This window comes from Scyliorhinus canicula, chromosome 16 (genome assembly GCF_902713615.1).
Source record: "Scyliorhinus canicula chromosome 16, sScyCan1.1, whole genome shotgun sequence".
Lineage (NCBI taxonomy): Eukaryota > Metazoa > Chordata > Chondrichthyes > Carcharhiniformes > Scyliorhinidae > Scyliorhinus > Scyliorhinus canicula.
In genome coordinates, this window is record NC_052161.1 from 25,788,322 (window position 1) to 25,806,158 (window position 17,837).

The window sequence follows — 17,837 nt, forward strand, 5'->3', positions numbered from 1 at the left end:
TTCTCCATTATACTAATTGAATCTCACGGCTTTAAAGGCTTCTCAAACAGCCGACTGTCAGCAATGCTATAGCAGTTATAATAACAATTAATAAAAATATCTTCCCACAATCGTCTAAGCGATTTTCATTTCATTTCATTTGTTATCACACATTATCACACTTAAATTAATTTAAAGGAAAGTGTTTCAACTTAAACAACATAATTGACCATATGACCAGGTTACTACTACATAGGGAATGATTATTTCCATAATGCATACCTGGACAGGTTGTTCTATAGCATCGAGCAAGATGTGTCTTATAAAACCGCTTCCAACTGAAATAAATAAATTTAGGTGAGCAATTATTAAGTTATTTTTATGCATAAAATGTACAATATTATGGAATATTGTCTAAAGTTTACTACCTACGTTATAATTTAAAGTCACCTCCAATGCAGTATAACTTAATTCCCTTACCTTTACCAGATCCATTCTGGATTTTGCAACAAAAACATTTTCCACTATGTTATTCATCAATGGGGGAATGCAATGTTATCCTGATGAATGAATTAAGATGCCAAATTGTCTTCCTCCTCCACAAATATCTGGTGAGCTTTTGATTTTTTTTAAGACCATCTGCGAGAGGTCTTTTGAAAATGCATCTATGATATTCTCCAGATATAATAGCCTGGACTTTGCAGTGGTAACTATGGGAAAACTGTCAGTGTTTATCAATATTACACCTCTCAAAGAGACGGCAATTCCTGGAGATCACACATGCACAGTTAAACTTGGAAATCCAGAAATTGTTGTCAATGATTTTATGCTTCTGTAATGGTGACATTGTGAAGATCTAAAAATTGCAACCAGTTATAAATCATTGAAATTATGAGAACTTCCCCCTTTTACATCATTAGTCACCCTGTGAAACTTCTTGAAAAAGGTCATACTTTATTAAAGGAGGTATAACTGAGCATTTCACCCTTTGTTTTAAATTAATCCGTTGTTGAACAGCCTCACAGGCCCTGAAAAACATATTATATATTTGTGGAATGTTCAATTTCTCCACTCTTTTAAAAGCATTAGAAATACTTTAAAAACAATTACTTTTTTAAAAAAGTATGATATTTTAGCTTTGACCATAGTCCCATGTGTACGTCACAATCGTTATTGTGCTTTCTGTAAAATGATACTAAAACCTGAAGGATGATCAGTGCTTGCAATGTCGTGGATTGCTCACTGTGAGAATGTTTCTATGTGACAGCAGCTTATCCTGCTTGATGACATTACTGGATGCCTGGAGATTCCCTTGACTTGCTGCTAGAATCAAACGAACATTGGGGAAAGGGGAATCCATTCCACTGAGTGGCTAAATTTATGTGGGCATCTTTCTTCAGGGCGAGTGCCATCACTTCATGGCTGTCTGCAAAATCTACGTCAGCAACAATTCTGGCATATTGTCAAACAGAACTTGCCTTTAAAAAGTTATTGATCGCGGTCATGATTATCCCATGATCCTCTCATTGTTCAGTAATTTGATCTTAAATTACAGATTCTAAGAGCTCACCCATGACTTAGACTAGCAGTAATAGCTCCCCAATGTACTATGCTGCCCCTTCATTATATATTCTCTCCCCTTCAGGTCCTGCCATCTATCTAAAGAGGACTGCAAAATTCTGGTGAGATTCTCTTTACTTCCTCTCTCATGAACTATTTAGGGTGTCGACCATAAAGATCTGTGACTTACCCATCTCAATTTCTGATAACTAATTCCTTTTCCACAGTTTTTTGAACAAACACTCAACACTCTCCTCTCACAATGCTCAGATTTGACGACCGTGTCCATTGATCATTTTGCAAACTTGAGATCAATCTCAGCCTTTAGAAGAGGCTGCACTCAATGCTTCGCAGCTCTTATTTTCTGGTCATTGCTTCATTACAGGAAATGTTACTAACCTGTAATAAGGGCACAGCGTTGAGAAAGGCCCACCATATCCACTTGACCCCTTCCAACACATGAAGTTTCCTTTAAATTCCTTCACTGTTTCTAGTGACTTACGTTGACAGACGTGGGTTTCAAGTTTACAAGCTGAAAGGAACCACATTGCAAAGTTTTAATTGTGCTTCTGCAAACACTTGAAGATCAATTTGCAAATTTGCTGTTGTTTTTTTTTCTTTCAAGGAACTGCACATGTTAAAAGAGTGGGGAAACATTCTGCTGAAAAAGTTTCCGCAAGCTTTCCTTCCCCTTCAAATGAGCCCGACTAGCTCATGCTGCATTTATAAAATATCATGGTTGGTACTGTTAATTAGATTTTAATTATGCAAAGGTAGTGGCTATGATCTTGGAAGTCAGTTATATCCCTATAAATAGAATCAGACTGCAAGTGTGGATGATGAACTAGGAGGTGTAGTCCAAAGATGTGCAGGTTTGGTGGATTGGCCATGATAAATTGCCCTTAGTGACCAAAAAAAAAAACGTTAGGAGGGGTTATTGGGTTACCGGGATAGGGTGGAAGTGAGGGCTTAAGTGGTGGGTGCAGACTTGATGGGCTGAATGACCTCCTTCTGCACTGTATGTTCTATATGTAATCTATATATTCTGAATTCTCCCTCTGTGTACCGGAATAGGCGCCAGAGTGTGGCGACGAGGGACTTTTCACAGTAACTCCATTGCAGTGTTAATGTAAGCCTACTTGTGACAATAAAGATTATTATTAAAGGGTTTTGCAAAAATGTCTGCTTATGCCAACCCCCACCCTCGTTTGTTTAGTGTCAATAGGCCAACAGGCAAATGTAAATCACCCCGAGGGTTCATTTTATCATTGTATTCCTCATAAAGTTGACACACTTATCATACACTTCAGAACACAGGCTATAATATTGAGGGCAGCACGGAAGCATGGTGGTTAGCATAAATGCTTCACAGCTCCAGGGTGCCAGGTTCGATTCCCGGCTGGGTCACTGTCTGTGCGGAGTCTGCACGTCCTCCCCGTGTGTGCGTGGGTTTCCTCCGGGTGCTCCGGTTTCCTCCCACAGTCCAAAGATGTGCGGGTTAGGTGGATTGGCCATGCTAAATTGCCCGTAGTGTCCTTAAAAGGTTAAGGTGTAACACCTTAACCCCTTAAGGTGAACTTAATTTTCTCCAACCTAAGAAACCCTGCCATGTCACTGACCCAAACCCCCGACTTTGGAGGCACCGAGTCCCTCCATCCCAACAGAATCCGTCTCCGGACCACCAGGGAGGCAAAGGCCAAAACGTCAGCCTCTCTTTCTCCCCCCCCCCCCCCCCCCCCCCCACCACACCCCCTTGGCTCCCGGATCTTCCGACACTCCAAATAATGCCACCTCTGGACTCGGAGTCACCCTTCCTTCCAGGACCTCTGACCTGACATTCGAAAATCCCTGCCAAAATCCCCTCAGCCTCGGACACGCTCAGAAATATGCACATAGTTCGCAGGACCATCCCCACAGCGTCCACACCTGTCCTCCATCTCCTCCTCTGGGCCAGTCATATGATCCCTGTGGACCACCTTGAATTGGATAAGGCCAAGCCTGGCACACAACGAGGATGCGTTCACTCTCCGCCGGGCCTCTTCCCATAACTCGACTTACAGCTCCCATCCCAACTCTTCCACCCACTTCCTCTTCACCTCCCCTATTGGAACTCCTTCCCACTCCATCAGTGTTTCTTATATATTTCCAAGCTCCTCCCCTCCCCAACCCCTGTTTGTGACATCACATTATCCAATTGCCCCCTTAGTGGGAGGCGAGGGAAACCCGGCACCTGCCTCTGGACAAAATCCCACACTTGTAAGGACCAAAACCCACTCCCCCTGGCAACTCAAACTCCTCCTCTAGTTCCTCCAAACTCGGGAAACCCTCCTCAATGAAAAGATCTCCAAATCTCTCAATCGCTTGCCCGCTATAGCTCCTAAAGCCCCCGTCTAGCCCCCCCCCCCCCCCCCCCCCCCCCCCCCCCCCGGAGCGAACCAGAGGTTGTCACAGATCGGTGACCACCACTCCAGTCCCACGTGCTGCCTCCATTGTCCCCACACCCTCAGAGCTGCCACTACCACTGGACCTGTGGAATACCGAGCCGGCGAACGTCAGAGGTACCATTACCAAAGCCTTCAGACTCTTACAAGATGCTGCTTCTACCCGCTCCCACACCGACCCCTCCCCCACCACCCACCCCCTAACCATAGCTATTGTCTTTCAACATGACAGTTAACACATGACAACCTAGGATAAAGATTCCGCTGCACGGTACTCCACCAGCCCGATAGTGGTGCCGGCTCTTCGGATCTGGGGCCAGTGGAGGATGCACATAGGGGAGGTAAGAGCATCGGCGTGGACCCCAATCTGCGGCAACCACCGGGGCTGGAGGACGGTATTTGGGCAGAAGCCCTGAGCAGCGTAAACACGACAGCAACATGCGCCAGGCTCAGCCTGGTCCAGTTTAAGGTCATGCACCGGGCCCACATGACGGTGGCCCAGATGAGCAGGTTCTTCGGGCTGGAGGACAAGTGGGCTAGATGCGCCTGAGGGCCGGCTAACCATGTACACATGTTCTGGTCATGGCCTAAACTCAGGGGTATTGGCAGGGATTCGCAGATGTCATGTCCCGGGTATTGAAAATTTGGGTGGTAATGTGCCCGGAGATGGCAATCTTTGGGGTTTCGGAGGACCCGTGAGTCCAGGAAGAGAGAGAGGCCGACGTTCTGGCCTTTGCTTCCCTGGTAGCCCGGCGATGAATATTGTTAGCATGGAGGGACTCAAACCCCCCGAGGGCTGAGGTACGGCTATCGGACATGGCGAGCTTTCTTGGCCAAGAGAAAGTAAAGTCCGCCTTGAGAGGTTTGCTACTAGGGTTTGCCCGAAGGTGGCAGCAATTTATTGACTTCTTCGCAAAGGAGTATGTTTAATTTGTAATTTGTGTCTTGGCTTCTTTTTTTGTACTGTACAATGTCACTTTTTCTATATGCCCAAAATACCTCAATAAAATTGTTTGTTATAAAAAGGCAGTGGGTGGATTACCTGGAGGAATAGCAGAGCAGACATCGGAGCTGGTGAGTGTGCTGTAGAGACCATTGACAGCATCATCAAAATGCTCTGCGAACAGGACATGGCTCTCCGTGGGTTCACTGGCCAGCTTGTACAGCTCATCCCATCTTCCCAGGATCAAGAGTTAGACCAAAGCACAAATGGACAAAACATACATTGAAGCTAGTCTAATATTTATTGACTACAACGTAACAAATCTACAATGTATAATTTTAACAACCCATGTACATTCTGTTTATTTTGCTAGATTATTTGACAGGGAAATCCATTCTCAAACAAAATGATGGGGGGAAACTGTAACACCATAAGACATAGGAGCAGAATTAGGCCATTCTGCCCATCGAGTCTGCTCCGTCATTCAATCATGGCTGATATTTTTCTCATCCCCATTCTCCTGCCTTCTCCCCATTAACACTGATCCTCTTATTAATCAAGAAACTATCTATCTTTGTCTTAAAGACACTCAGTGATTTGGCCTCCAAAGCCTTCTGCGGCAAAGAGTTCCACAGATTCACATACTTCACCTTCTCCAAATACGCAAAAGACACTGGGTGGGATTCTCCCAATGGGCGGCTAAGTGCCGACGCCGGAGTACAAACGGGAGTGTTTTACTCCGGCGTCGGCGTCCGTTCCGGGACACCATTCTGCGGCCCACAGGGGGCAAGGTCAGCGCTGGAGCGGCCTCCCCCGCCCCAGTTGCCGATCCCGGCCTGAACCCGGTGCCACGGGGTCTGCCCATGCGCAGTTGAGCCGGTGCCAACTAGCACATGCGCAGTGGCCTTCTTCCCCGCGGCGGCACCAACGCCAAATGAGGAGAGCTACAGGAACCAGCGCGGAGAAAAGGAGGCCGGGGGCAGAGAGGCCGGCCCGCCGATAGGTGGGCCCCGATCACGGGCCAGGCCACTACGGAGGGCCCCTCCAGGGTTGGACCCCCCCCGGCCTACTGAGGCAATGACAAAATTCCTTCCATTAACGCGCTTGGAGGTAGCTAGGAAAGGATTAACAGTGCGAGTGAACAAAACCACGGACTTGAAAATAACGATAAAGACTAGATTGCCATTATTTGGGTAAGAAACTTGGTACAACACTTTCAGTTAATTTGGCTAATCAATTGGAACCATTCATCAATACATGTGTTTTTTATATAAACACAAATATATAAAATACAATAGTTGGAATTATAATCTGCATATCCTTCCACTGACTGCAATGTCCCAGGTGAGCAGAAAAAAACTACTTGCCCCATGTGGCACAAAGATAAGAAACAGCAACAGAAGACCACACAGGATTTAATACTTAATCACAGAATAATTGCTCTTCTTCAAATGGAACACAAAGAAAATGAAATCATAGTCGTAAAAAATCTCAACTTACTAGGTGAAACATTGAAACACAGGCAGAGTTTGTTACTTCAGGTAGATTGGAAGAATCTCACAGTGAAAGCCTTTTCCTTTCAGAATCCATCCCGAATTCCAAAATAACCTCTTGGTCAATGACATTTTAATCTCACATACCCGCATGGCTACAATTTCAACACAGCCATCCATTTATCAGCCCATTTGAGAAGGAGTGAGAGAAAGTGCCACATTCCTCCAAGAATAGTCACTGTGGTGTGTGTTATTCGATCTTCACAAAGTTATTTGGCAGGGGAGTTGTGTACGTTTAATGTATTTTCCGCCCCAGCATTTTGATAAAAGATAAAAGGAAAGGGGTTTAGCTCTAAAATCATTTTTTTTTAATCTAAAAGCAATGACGTCCCTAAATAAAGCATTGACCCATTGTAGGATTCAATAACCTTAAGGAGCTAAGGTGCGAAATTTGCTGGGAAAATGACACTCGGTATTAATCGGTAATCCATTCTGACAGGCCATCATTCATACTACTCCACACAGAACTGAAGGAAGGTCCTTACCTTGGAAACTTGACACCAACAGCAAACACAGTTATTCCAGTTTCTTTCAGCTGCGTTGCTGCCTGTAGCACATTGCCCTGAGATCTGCCGTCAGTAAGAATGACAAGAATTCGAGGAACAGATGAGTTCCTTGAACCCGTAAAACCTTTATGAAGAATGTACTTCAAAGCCAGGGCTGTCTGTGTACTTCCACCTCTTGAGTTAACAAAGCAAACAGGATTAATGAAAGTGTTGAATAGTACATGGAAATCTTTAAAATATTCTTGATGTAGTCAGTTCTATATTTATTCTCAGCTACAGTGATAACAAGGAAATTAATAGTGTTAATGACAAATAATCTGTTTGCTTCATTGAAAACTGTGATCACAATGTAAATCTGTCAGTGCACTGTGACTAATGGTGTCAATTGAAGCTTATCCAGTGTACTCTACTTCATCAGAAAATGTTCCAATCATATCTAACATGGAAAGTTAAAGATTCACAGATGACGAAGACCTTTCATCTTCCTCTGTTTGAAATCAGCCACAAATCTGCTCTCAATTAAATGTCAAATAAATAACATTGGCTACAGGTATTAGAATGGGCTAAAGCAGTTTCGTACAAGTTCATTGGCGTTATGCCAACTAACTGATGCTAATAATCTCTGTGCCTCGGAGGGAAGACACTGTGGTTACTTTGTAAACAGGTCTTCAGCAGTTCAATCATCAGTGCACAAAGCCCATTCACATATTTAACGGTGGAGTGATCTTTTGGGGGGAAAGTTTGTACCAATGTATTAATTTAAACAGTTTATGCCACCTCTACCGTGGAATAAAAATTCCCAACTCTTGATGCTTTAAAGATAGCTGCAAAGTGGTCTAGACTAATGTTCTTTCCTCCCCTCCTCCCAATAGGAAACTTCCTGGGTTCTAAATTTCCTTGGAACTAGATGGATACTCCTGATGAGGAACTGGCCAGGGTTACAGCCTGGGTAAAGCAAATTCAGGTAGGACTATGGCTCACTGCTCAAAAGACATACTGCTCGGTGTTTCTGTTGGGGTCAGCATTGGCGAATTTTCACTACCCTAAACACAGCCCATGGGTTTAGTGGGGGTGGGGGGGGGTTGCATACTGAAATTTCCTCAACTCTCACCTCTATTCCATCCAGTCATCGGGGTGGCAGGAGGAACAGAGCATTCAAATCAATGTAAATCAGGGCAGAAATGGGGCCAACATGGTCTCCAGTTCAGGATAATGGCCTCTGAGACTCCAGGAATCTGGCTGAATTGTTAGATCAATCCTTTGATAACAGAACCCATAAGGGGCAACCCCCAAAAGCCCCCATTGAGTACTCTACTTCCTGCCATCTCAGAAGGTGCCCCAAGACGCACCTAGATTGGCACGGGCACCTGGCAAAAACCATATTAATCATAGAATTTACAGTGCAAAAGGAGGTCATTCGGCCCATCGAGTCTGCACCGGCTCCTGGAAAGAGCACCCTACCCAAGGTTAACACCTCCACCCTATCCCCATAACCCAGTAACCCCACCCAACACTAAGGGCAATTTTGGACACTAAGGGCAATTTATCATGGCCAATCCACCTAACCTGTACATCTTTGGACTGTGGGAGGAAACCGGAGCACCCGGAGGAAACCCACGCACACACGGGGAGGATGTGCAGACTCCGCACAGACAGTGACCCAAGCCGGAATCGAACCTGGGACCCTGGAGCTGTGAAGCGATTGGGCTATCCACAATGCTACCGTGCTGCCCACTTAGCCTGCCCTGACCCAAGATACTTCAGTCTGGTCAGAAATGAAAGTTAGTGTGACATACACATCTATAACAGGAGGCAAGGCTGAAGAATTTTGATCCCTGCCAGCCTGAGGTTAAGGACTGTGCACAAAGGATTGTCTGCAGGGTTGTATGCAGTACCATTCTGTAACACAATGCATTGGGACTCCAATATATATTATTAGTGAAGGAGGAGGAATGAAAATGTTTTTAATTTCTCTCATATTATTATGCATCAAATAACTTTTTAAAAAGGCAGAAAACTGCTGAAATCTAGTTCAAAGCCCTCCTACCTCCCAGTGCTGAGGAAGTAAGAAAGTGATAAATTCCCCTTTTCATTGCATCATACAAAGCACACACACTATGGCCACTCCCCCGGGGAGGTGGGATTCTCCGCGGCGGATGCAACAAGCCACTGCATCTTGCAGTTCTGCCAAAGTCTATGGGCTTTTCCATAGCTCACCTGGCCCACCCCTGGAGAACATAGTGGGGGTGGGGTGGGGGGTTCAACTTCTGCGGGACTGGGAGATCCCAATGGTGGGAATGGCCAGAAAATCCCACCCAAATATTGGGGGGGAGGGATGAGGAGGGCGGTAGCCTAGTGGTATTGTCACTAGACTAGCAATACAGAGACCCAGGGTCCCAGGTTCAAATCCCGACACTGCAGATGGTGAAATTTAAATTCAATAAAAATCTCGAATTAAAGATCTAATGATGACCAGGAAACCATTGTTGACCGTCATAAAAACCCCATCTGGTTCGCTAATGTCATTTAGGGAAAGAAATCTGCCTGGTCTGGCCTACATGTGGCTCCAGACCCACGGCAATGTGGTTGACTCTTAACTGCCCCCTCAAGGACATTTAGGGATGGGCAATAAATGCTGGCACAGCCCGCGATGCCCACGTCCCATGAACAAATATTTTAATAAGTACAGAGGCATGGAAATGGGAATATTACCCGTGTTATGTTTTAATAATAAATGATAATAAATGATATGTTTGGGCCTCAAACATTTTAACTATGGATATGAGTAGCAGTCCTTAAAGTTCTATCAATTAGCGTACTTTCAGAAAAAAGTAACATACCTAAATACAATTCTTTTAAGTTGTTCCTTTACTTCTTCCTTTGTCAAGTAGGAATTCAAATAAAATTCGAACTTGGGCACTGAACTGTACTGGATTACTCCAACGCGGACCTGCAAGCAGAGAACGGTTTACTTCTAAAATGATTTCAGAATGAATGGATTAACCTTTTTACTGGCCCATATCTTTCCACATGAACTGAGCTCTAGTATGTTAAGGGGCTTTGCTTGTAAAAGGCTTAATGATCAGCACTGTTACTATTGTACGGGTTCTAATCAACACACAAATAATGAATACTGACAAGCACTTGCTGGAATGGGAGTGGACTGTGTCTTTCCGAAACAGGCATACAATATGCAGCGCTGGATGCCAAAATATTTTCTGCTGAATTCCAAAGCATAGCCATTGAAAGCGAAATGACAAAAGCTCTAGAGAGGGTCTGAAATACAACTGGGGCATAAAGTATGCACAGTTTGCAAGGTGAGCGTCATCCAGTTCATGGTTTTGGCTCCAATTCTGGGTAAGCAAAACGTAGCTTTGCAAAGTGCACCTACTTCAAGCTATGATCATGACCAATTTGTCGGTGTCGGTCTATACACGTGGGTTTAAGCAGTACACCACCAAAATGCTGCAACCTTATGAAATACATAGCAATTAATGATACACAGCTAAGGTAAATGCCTTTTCAACAGAAGTATTTTGCCAAGAAGGAGTTCAAGTCATTCCATTTCGCCATATTTCAACAGCAGGAGAAAATGGACAAAGGTGAACATCAGTCTCTCATTATCGGAGCCGTATCACATTTAAACGTCTGAAGCTATTTTCCAGTTAATGCAACCTAACATTTCACATCAGTGTAACATTCCATGAATAAAAGACAAACGAGTTTAACCCAGTGCATTGATTAAATTAATTTGAAAAGCTCAATGACATTTCAAAGAAAAAAGTGAAGACTTTCATAACACAAATATTTCAGCAGTGATGGATGGTGACCTTGTTGACAGCTGAGGCACAGCGATACACACCTCCCCAAACCAGCGTGCTAGCATGGCAAGGGGCCATTGGCACATCTAAAGGGTATTTTTAATGTTTGGCTCACAGGTATTTTTCATCAGAAGAAGAAAGCCAACTAAAAAAGTGGTGAACAAGTAAACAGTTTGGAGAAGTGGAAAGCAATAGTTACATAGTCAAAGCCTGCTCATTTTCTTAAACTTGTTCTACCCATTAGCTACTTTACAAACCACCATACCTCCCTCACAGCAAACCTGTCTCTCCTGACATTAGCTTTGAGCCGTTCCTTCACTGTCAATGGGTTAAAGATCTGGAACGCCCTTCATTCCCATCAGCACGGCAAATGCACCTTCACCAGGTGGACTACAGCAGTTCAAGGCATGGGCAAAAAAATTAGGAATGGGCAAATAAATGCTGGCCTAGGCAATAACATTCACATTCCATGAACAAATAAAAGAATGTTTAAGAAAAAAGCTGGAATACAACAATTCCATCAGCAACTGCAAAGAGAACGTGCGAATCGGCTGTGTTGCATCCGAAAGGCAGCATGGCCAGTAGATCCTTCTACCGTGATCTACCCAGCTCCCCGCACCTCAGGAGATCCAACCCGATCTCGCAAGATGTTGCGATGTGAATCCACCCATTGTGGGCACGATTACTTTTTAAGCAAACCTGCATATTAAGAGTGCGACAGCTAGTCTCACTCTAATGTGTATTCCCACAATCTACTCAAAGTGTGGGATCAAACCCCCTTGGAGATCTCGGGCGAGAGTCGTTCGGTGCTGGTCTCCACAAATGGGACCAGATGGGATGGCATTTGTGGGGGTCACCCAGGGGATCAGAGGCCCCCAGAGCTTGCCCTTAGGGCAGAAGGCACACTGGAACAGCTGGTGCCACCTGGGCACCCCCAGCCTGGCACTGTGTGCTATGCATCGGACCCTGAGGCACCCTTGCATGGGTGGGGGGGACTTGTTGAGCCCCCTTTCCTGAGGACCCCCTTATAGGCGTGTTGGGACTGGGGGGGGGCGTCAAGAGATCAGGGCACCATTGAAAAATGGCTTCCTAATCTCCTGCATTGAGGCGTTCCAGCGAGTGGAGCTCCTCAGTGCAGAAAATGGGGCTAAGTGCGGCCTTGGCCGCTTATTCCCCACTGAGACCCCCAATCTACCCAAATGGAGTGCAATAGCCTGGTGCTTCTCAGCGCTCCAGGCACAGAGAAACACCCAGCTATTCGCTTGTGTTACAGAACTCTGTTCCCATTCGGGTGGATCGCGCCCAATGTCTTGGGTGTAGGTCCCTTCACAGTATAATAAATGTATGCTGTCTCAGCTCAGGAAACTGAATTTATTAAGACTGCTTCTCCAGTGAAATGATTTTTTCCTTTAATCCTCAGAGATTTGTATGGCATTGTTTTTTGTTTATACCGTCAAATCCATTTTGTTTTAAAATTCAATACAAGAGAGCGCCTGCACATTCCTGAGACTGTCTAAGAAAACCTTCAGCAACTAATCCCTGGCATAGTCTGTAAACAGATGTAGCTACACTGGCTATGTGAATCTTGTTACACAGATATTTCCAAGCATACAAAGCAAATTTCTGCTTATTCAACACACTTTAAATTATTACACTAGAATAATAATGTTACCAGAACTAAACATATTTTTGACTGCCAGAAAGTTAGTTCGGAACAGTGCAAGCCTATAGTTTTCAATATAAACTTACAATATGCCGCAGACAGTGAAGCTTCCTCTAAAAACACCTGCTACCCATCTTCAGAATTCCAAACTTAGCCCTTACTGTGTAACCTCACTGAGTGCGGAATTAATGTATGAGATACCATTATGCAAGGGTTAGAAGTTAATGTGAAGAAGTAGTTGTTAAAAGCTGACATTTTTATTTAACATTAGCTAATTTTTTAAAAACTTAATGAACCATCAGTTGCAATTAATACATTGTACATTTTTCATGTGACCTCTCTATGTTTCTGGAACTTATTTCTGCCATTTCACTGTGAAGATCAGTGTTAAAGTGGATGAATATCACAAGATAGTAACAGATGGTCATAGATTAGTTACCGGAATGTGTCTCCTGATCCCAAATAGTTACATACTCTGGATTGACATAGATAGCTTCTGGCGTTCAACCCTGACATTAATTCTCTTAAATAGTCTTAGGGTCTTACTTTAATGGATGTCAAACACACTACCCAATATTTATCCCTCAAATCACTACAAAATAGATTACATCATCATATGTCGGGGCTTGCTGTGCGCAAATTGTCTTCCGTGTTTCCTGCATTACAGCAGTGACTACACTTTGGACGTATTTCATTGGCTGTAAAGCATTTTGAGAAGTCTGGAGATTATGAAAGTCGTTATACAAGTACGTGCCAGGGCAGCATGGTGGCCTAGTGGTTAGCACAACCGTCTCACGGCGCTGAGGTCCCAGGTTCGATCCCGACTCTGGGTCACTGTCCGTGTGGAGTTTGCACATTCTCCCCGTGTCTGCGAGGGTTTCTCCCCCGCAACCCAAAAATGTGCGGAGTAGGTGGATTGGCCACACTAAATTGCCCCTTAATTGGAAAAAATAATTGGGTAATCTAAATTTTTTAAAAAATAAGTACGTGCCATTCTTTTTACACGATATCTTTTTGTTAGTCAGTTACACAACAGTAGTGTCCCCTGGTGGTCTGGATTGAATATTTGTATTGTTAACATGATTGTCTCTTCAATTGTCTGCAGGTGGACCAAGCAAATTTTGTCAAGATGATTCCTGATACGAAACAATAGCTGCTTTATTTCATCAGTAGAAGGACATACAAGAAAGCTATTACGACTGGACTCAGTAAGCACAATACCTACAGCTTGCCGATGGATGTTAATATTAAACAACAGACTTATTATAATAACCCATATCAGTGAGTCATCTTGCTGAACTGACCTCCAACATTTCCAACCTCCTCACATCATGAAAGCTCCCCCATTTATCCCCTCAGAAACCTACCTGGCTTTTTCTAGCCATCCAGTTCCTCTCTTATCTCTCTTTTCATCCCCCTTGACACACACTGAAAGGGATCAAACGATTTTCCAGTAGAAATAAAAACAGAAACTAAGAAAGTTGTCAATTTATCTCGGTTATTTAAAACACATCACACGTATTCTCTTGAAAAGTTGAATACAAAAGCAGAACGTTGCTGCGTTGGAAATACAAAATAAAAATTCTGGAACTACTCATTGGCAGATTCAATGAAAGGACATTGATGTGAAAAGGTCATTGTTTTTCTTTCCACACAGATGCCAGACCCGCTGAATGTTTCCCGTTTTCATTTCAGATTTCCAGGGCTGGATTCTCCGTTTCAGCCACTAAGTGTTGACGGAGCATGTGTGGTCTTTCACGACTAAAGTTTCTCTGTGAAACCCTCACCAATTCCAGGGTCGGTGAGGGGTTAGAAGCGGCACCGGGTGAAACTCCCAGATCCCGCACCGAAAACAGCCAGAGAATGGCCTGGTCCGTGGGCACGTATGCTCATGACTGACGACCTGCAGCAGTCGCACCGTACAACAATTTCTTTGTAATTTAGAGTACCCAATTCATTTTTTCCAATTAAGGGGCAATTTAGCATGGCCAATCCACCTAGCCTGCACATCTTTTGGGTTGTGGGGCGAAGCCCACGCAAATACGGGGAGAATGTGCAAACTCCACACGGACAGTGACCCAGAGCCAGGATCGAACCTGGGACCTCGGCGCCGTGAGACAGCAGTACTAACCCACTGCACCACCATGCTGCCCTTGCACCGTACAACACGGCGCCGGCCATGCGCAGACCCAACCCGCCATCTACGTCCCCACAGCCCACCCACAGACCTCCCAGCCCTCGCTGCAGCCCACCCCCCCGGCTAGCAGCACGGATCCCGGCGGAATGTGGCAGCGCTGGACACAGTCCGCAGGTGCCATCGGGTTCCTGCATGGCTGAGACTACATGTGTCCCGCGCCGTCGGGAATGTGGCCCATTGGGGGCAGATGATGCGCCAATACCATTGCAACGGCATGCGCTGCGTGACACGATGACGCCATTTCCAAGAGGGCAGAGTATGGCTGACCGGCGTCAAACAGGTGCTGACCCTGATTTGGGCGTCGGAGTTGCTTCTCCACTCGATCGCCAATTCCGATATGGGCATCAGGCAATGGAGAATCCAGCCCCCAGTATTTCCCTTCTTTTTTAAAAATAAATTTAGAGTACCCAATTATTTTTCCAATTAAGGGGCAATTTAGCATGGCCAATCCACCTACCCTGCACATCTTTTGGGTTGTTGGGGCGAAACCCACGCAAACATGGGGAGAATGTGCAAACTCCACATGGACAGTGACCCAGGACCGGGATTCGAACCCAGGTCCTCAGCGCTGTAGGCAGCAATGCTAACCACTGTGCCACCGTGCTACCCAGTATTTCCCTTCTTTATTGGACTTTCCATCCAATGGGCCTGGAGTGTTTTAATTTCCCAGATAAATTACAAATTACTGATTATTTAATGTCTGGGGAAAATAACTTCCATTGAATATATTAACCTCTCATCCAGGTGTCTTGTGGGGGACTCAATTACTGGGGTCACAAGTTCAAGGTGAGAAGGGAAAAGTTTAAGGGAGATATGCGTGGAAAGTTCTTTACGCCAAGGGTGGTAGGTGTCTGGAACGCACTGCCGGCGGAGGTGGTAGAGCCGGGCACGATAGCATCATTTATGATGTATCTAGACAAATACATGAATGGGCAGGGAGCAGAGGGATACAGATCCTTAGAAAATAGGCGACAGTTTTAGATAGAGGATCTGGATCGGCGCAGGCTTGGAGGGCCGAAGGGCCTGTTCCTGTGCTGTAATTTTTCTTTGTTCTTTATTCTTTGTTCCACTTTGCTCAAAAACATTAAAAACCAAGGTAGTTTCAGATCCCCGTCTGTGGAAAACTATTAAAGCATCCTTAAATGTGATAACGTCTGTGACACGTTTTATCACCTATTATTCCACAGAGTGAGCAAGGGTGCTCATATCCAAGGCAAGAATATAAGAGATACTGCACTCATATTTATAATTTTAACTTCAATATTCTAAAATAAAACTGCTGCAAAAAAATGTTTATCACAAGAACAAAGCTGCATCTAATCTCAGCAGTAGATTACGAAAAATGATGGTACAAGGGTCTTCATCAACTGAAATAGTCATAGGTTCCTCCTCACTTGTGAAACTTCAGACTGTTTCACTGAACCTGAGCTTGGTACAGTTGCTAACACAATGGCCTTGAAGTCAGAAGATCACTGTTGCTGATATGTTAGTACAGGACTAAACAATTGACACATTGTCAGAAGTCCAATTCCTAACTTTTACGATGCTCACAACTGGCCATGGCAGCCGCCTGTATCGAGCAAATGGCCCTAACTAATTGCCATTATTGTAGGAATCAATTACAAAGATACCACTTATAACTTATTAACACGCCAAATGTTTAGGGAGTTCAATCAGCCCTTACCTTCCACATGCCAATGTAAAGGACTCGACGGATTCCTGACAGACATACATTCAACTAATTTCCACCACCCACCCAGTGATACTCTGCTGTATTGTATTTACGGTGTCTGCTTATCAGGCTGTTCTGGTTTCAAGCAACATTGGGTCTTTAAGCAGTTTCAGCCCCTTCCATCTCAGTAAAGTGATTCACGATGAGGTTCTCAATGCTGATATTTCAGACAGACATCTGCTCATTGAAATTTCTGCTTTTTCAAATATGTTTTTCCTCAAAGTATATTTATCAGGATTTCCCATTTTAGAAATTGACACAACAAAGTTACAAAACAATACCGTACACAAAAAAAAAATGCAAAAAGAAATGGAACAGGGAACTAGTATCCAACCCACATCCCCAACTTCTCGGGCAGCATTCCGACGAGGAGGAGAGACAGCCACCAGTCAATAAGGGGAGAATCACACTTACCGCAAGGAAAGAAAAAAGAACAGGATATCTACAAATTACTGTGCTTAACCCATCACCTCAATCTCCATGTACCAGGGGACCAAACCTCTACTTGTTCCCACCCCATAGGCATCGTCAAAAGGGGGCACATCTGATTCTCAGGAACAGCAGCATACCAGCCACGGGGCCAGGCGTGGCCTAGCTTAGCACAGGCCTAAAAGAAATCTCAGGAAATTATGCCCCCAGGACCTTGCACACAATCCTAAAACCCACACCCTGCCGAGCCTGTATCCACCGAAATCCACCCCCACTCACAGGGGTGAAAGGATAATCACTCTAACCTTAGTCAAAAGGGGATCCCAATCCGGGAGAAGAACCTCCGTTAGGACACCCATCAATCGGGCGTCCTGGGAGTTAGGCTGGCCCTCTTTCCCCCGCCACCCGAGAACCCACCCACCCACTTACACCAGGTCAGACCAGAAGCAGGGGCAGCATAATGCTCACCCAGGTGGTAAAAGGAGAAAAGAACAACCCCAGGGAGGAGACATCCAACTCACTCGCAGTAACCACCCTCACATAAAGGATAGCCATGGCCGCTCTCATCCCGAATCCTCAGCCGCAAACACCAATCCCACATCAGCCTACTCAAAAACAGACAAGCTTTAATGCAAATACTTAAAAACCCGAAATGGTTTAGCCCCAACTGGGGGTCTATCCTCAATCACAGCAAGGACAAACTAAACCTACCAACACCAATCTTCCATCCTTCTCCTCTCTCCAGCTCTACTCATTTTCCTTTTAAACAAGACAGGGGTGATAACGATTAACACCTCCTTGCCCCATCACAAGGATTATAAGACATCATTACAATTAGGAGTGAAACTGTGCACAAATCCCATTTCCCAAATCAGGATAACTAATGGTACAGGCCATCACACCCATATTTTTATATTGGCCGCTAATTGCAGCTTTCCACCATTAATGTTACTGCTTAAAGCTTGAAATTTAAACTACTGTAGACAGCTAACAAAAACATGCCATTTCAAATG

General features: G+C 44.7%; 1 protein-coding gene across 1 annotated transcript in view; it reads right to left on the reverse strand.

Moving 5' to 3' along the window:
- vwa2 (von Willebrand factor A domain containing 2) overlaps window positions 1-17,837 on the reverse strand; it is an 84,587-nt gene that overhangs the window by 40,348 nt on the left and 26,402 nt on the right. The window contains exons 5-9 of the mRNA XM_038821941.1: window positions 9,823-9,932; window positions 6,962-7,156; window positions 5,023-5,156; window positions 1,939-2,071; window positions 262-317 (exon numbers count right to left, since the gene is read on the reverse strand). Of these exons, the coding sequence (XP_038677869.1) occupies window positions 262-317; window positions 1,939-2,071; window positions 5,023-5,156; window positions 6,962-7,156; window positions 9,823-9,932 (628 nt within the window). The remainder of the gene's footprint in view (window positions 1-261; window positions 318-1,938; window positions 2,072-5,022; window positions 5,157-6,961; window positions 7,157-9,822; window positions 9,933-17,837) is intronic.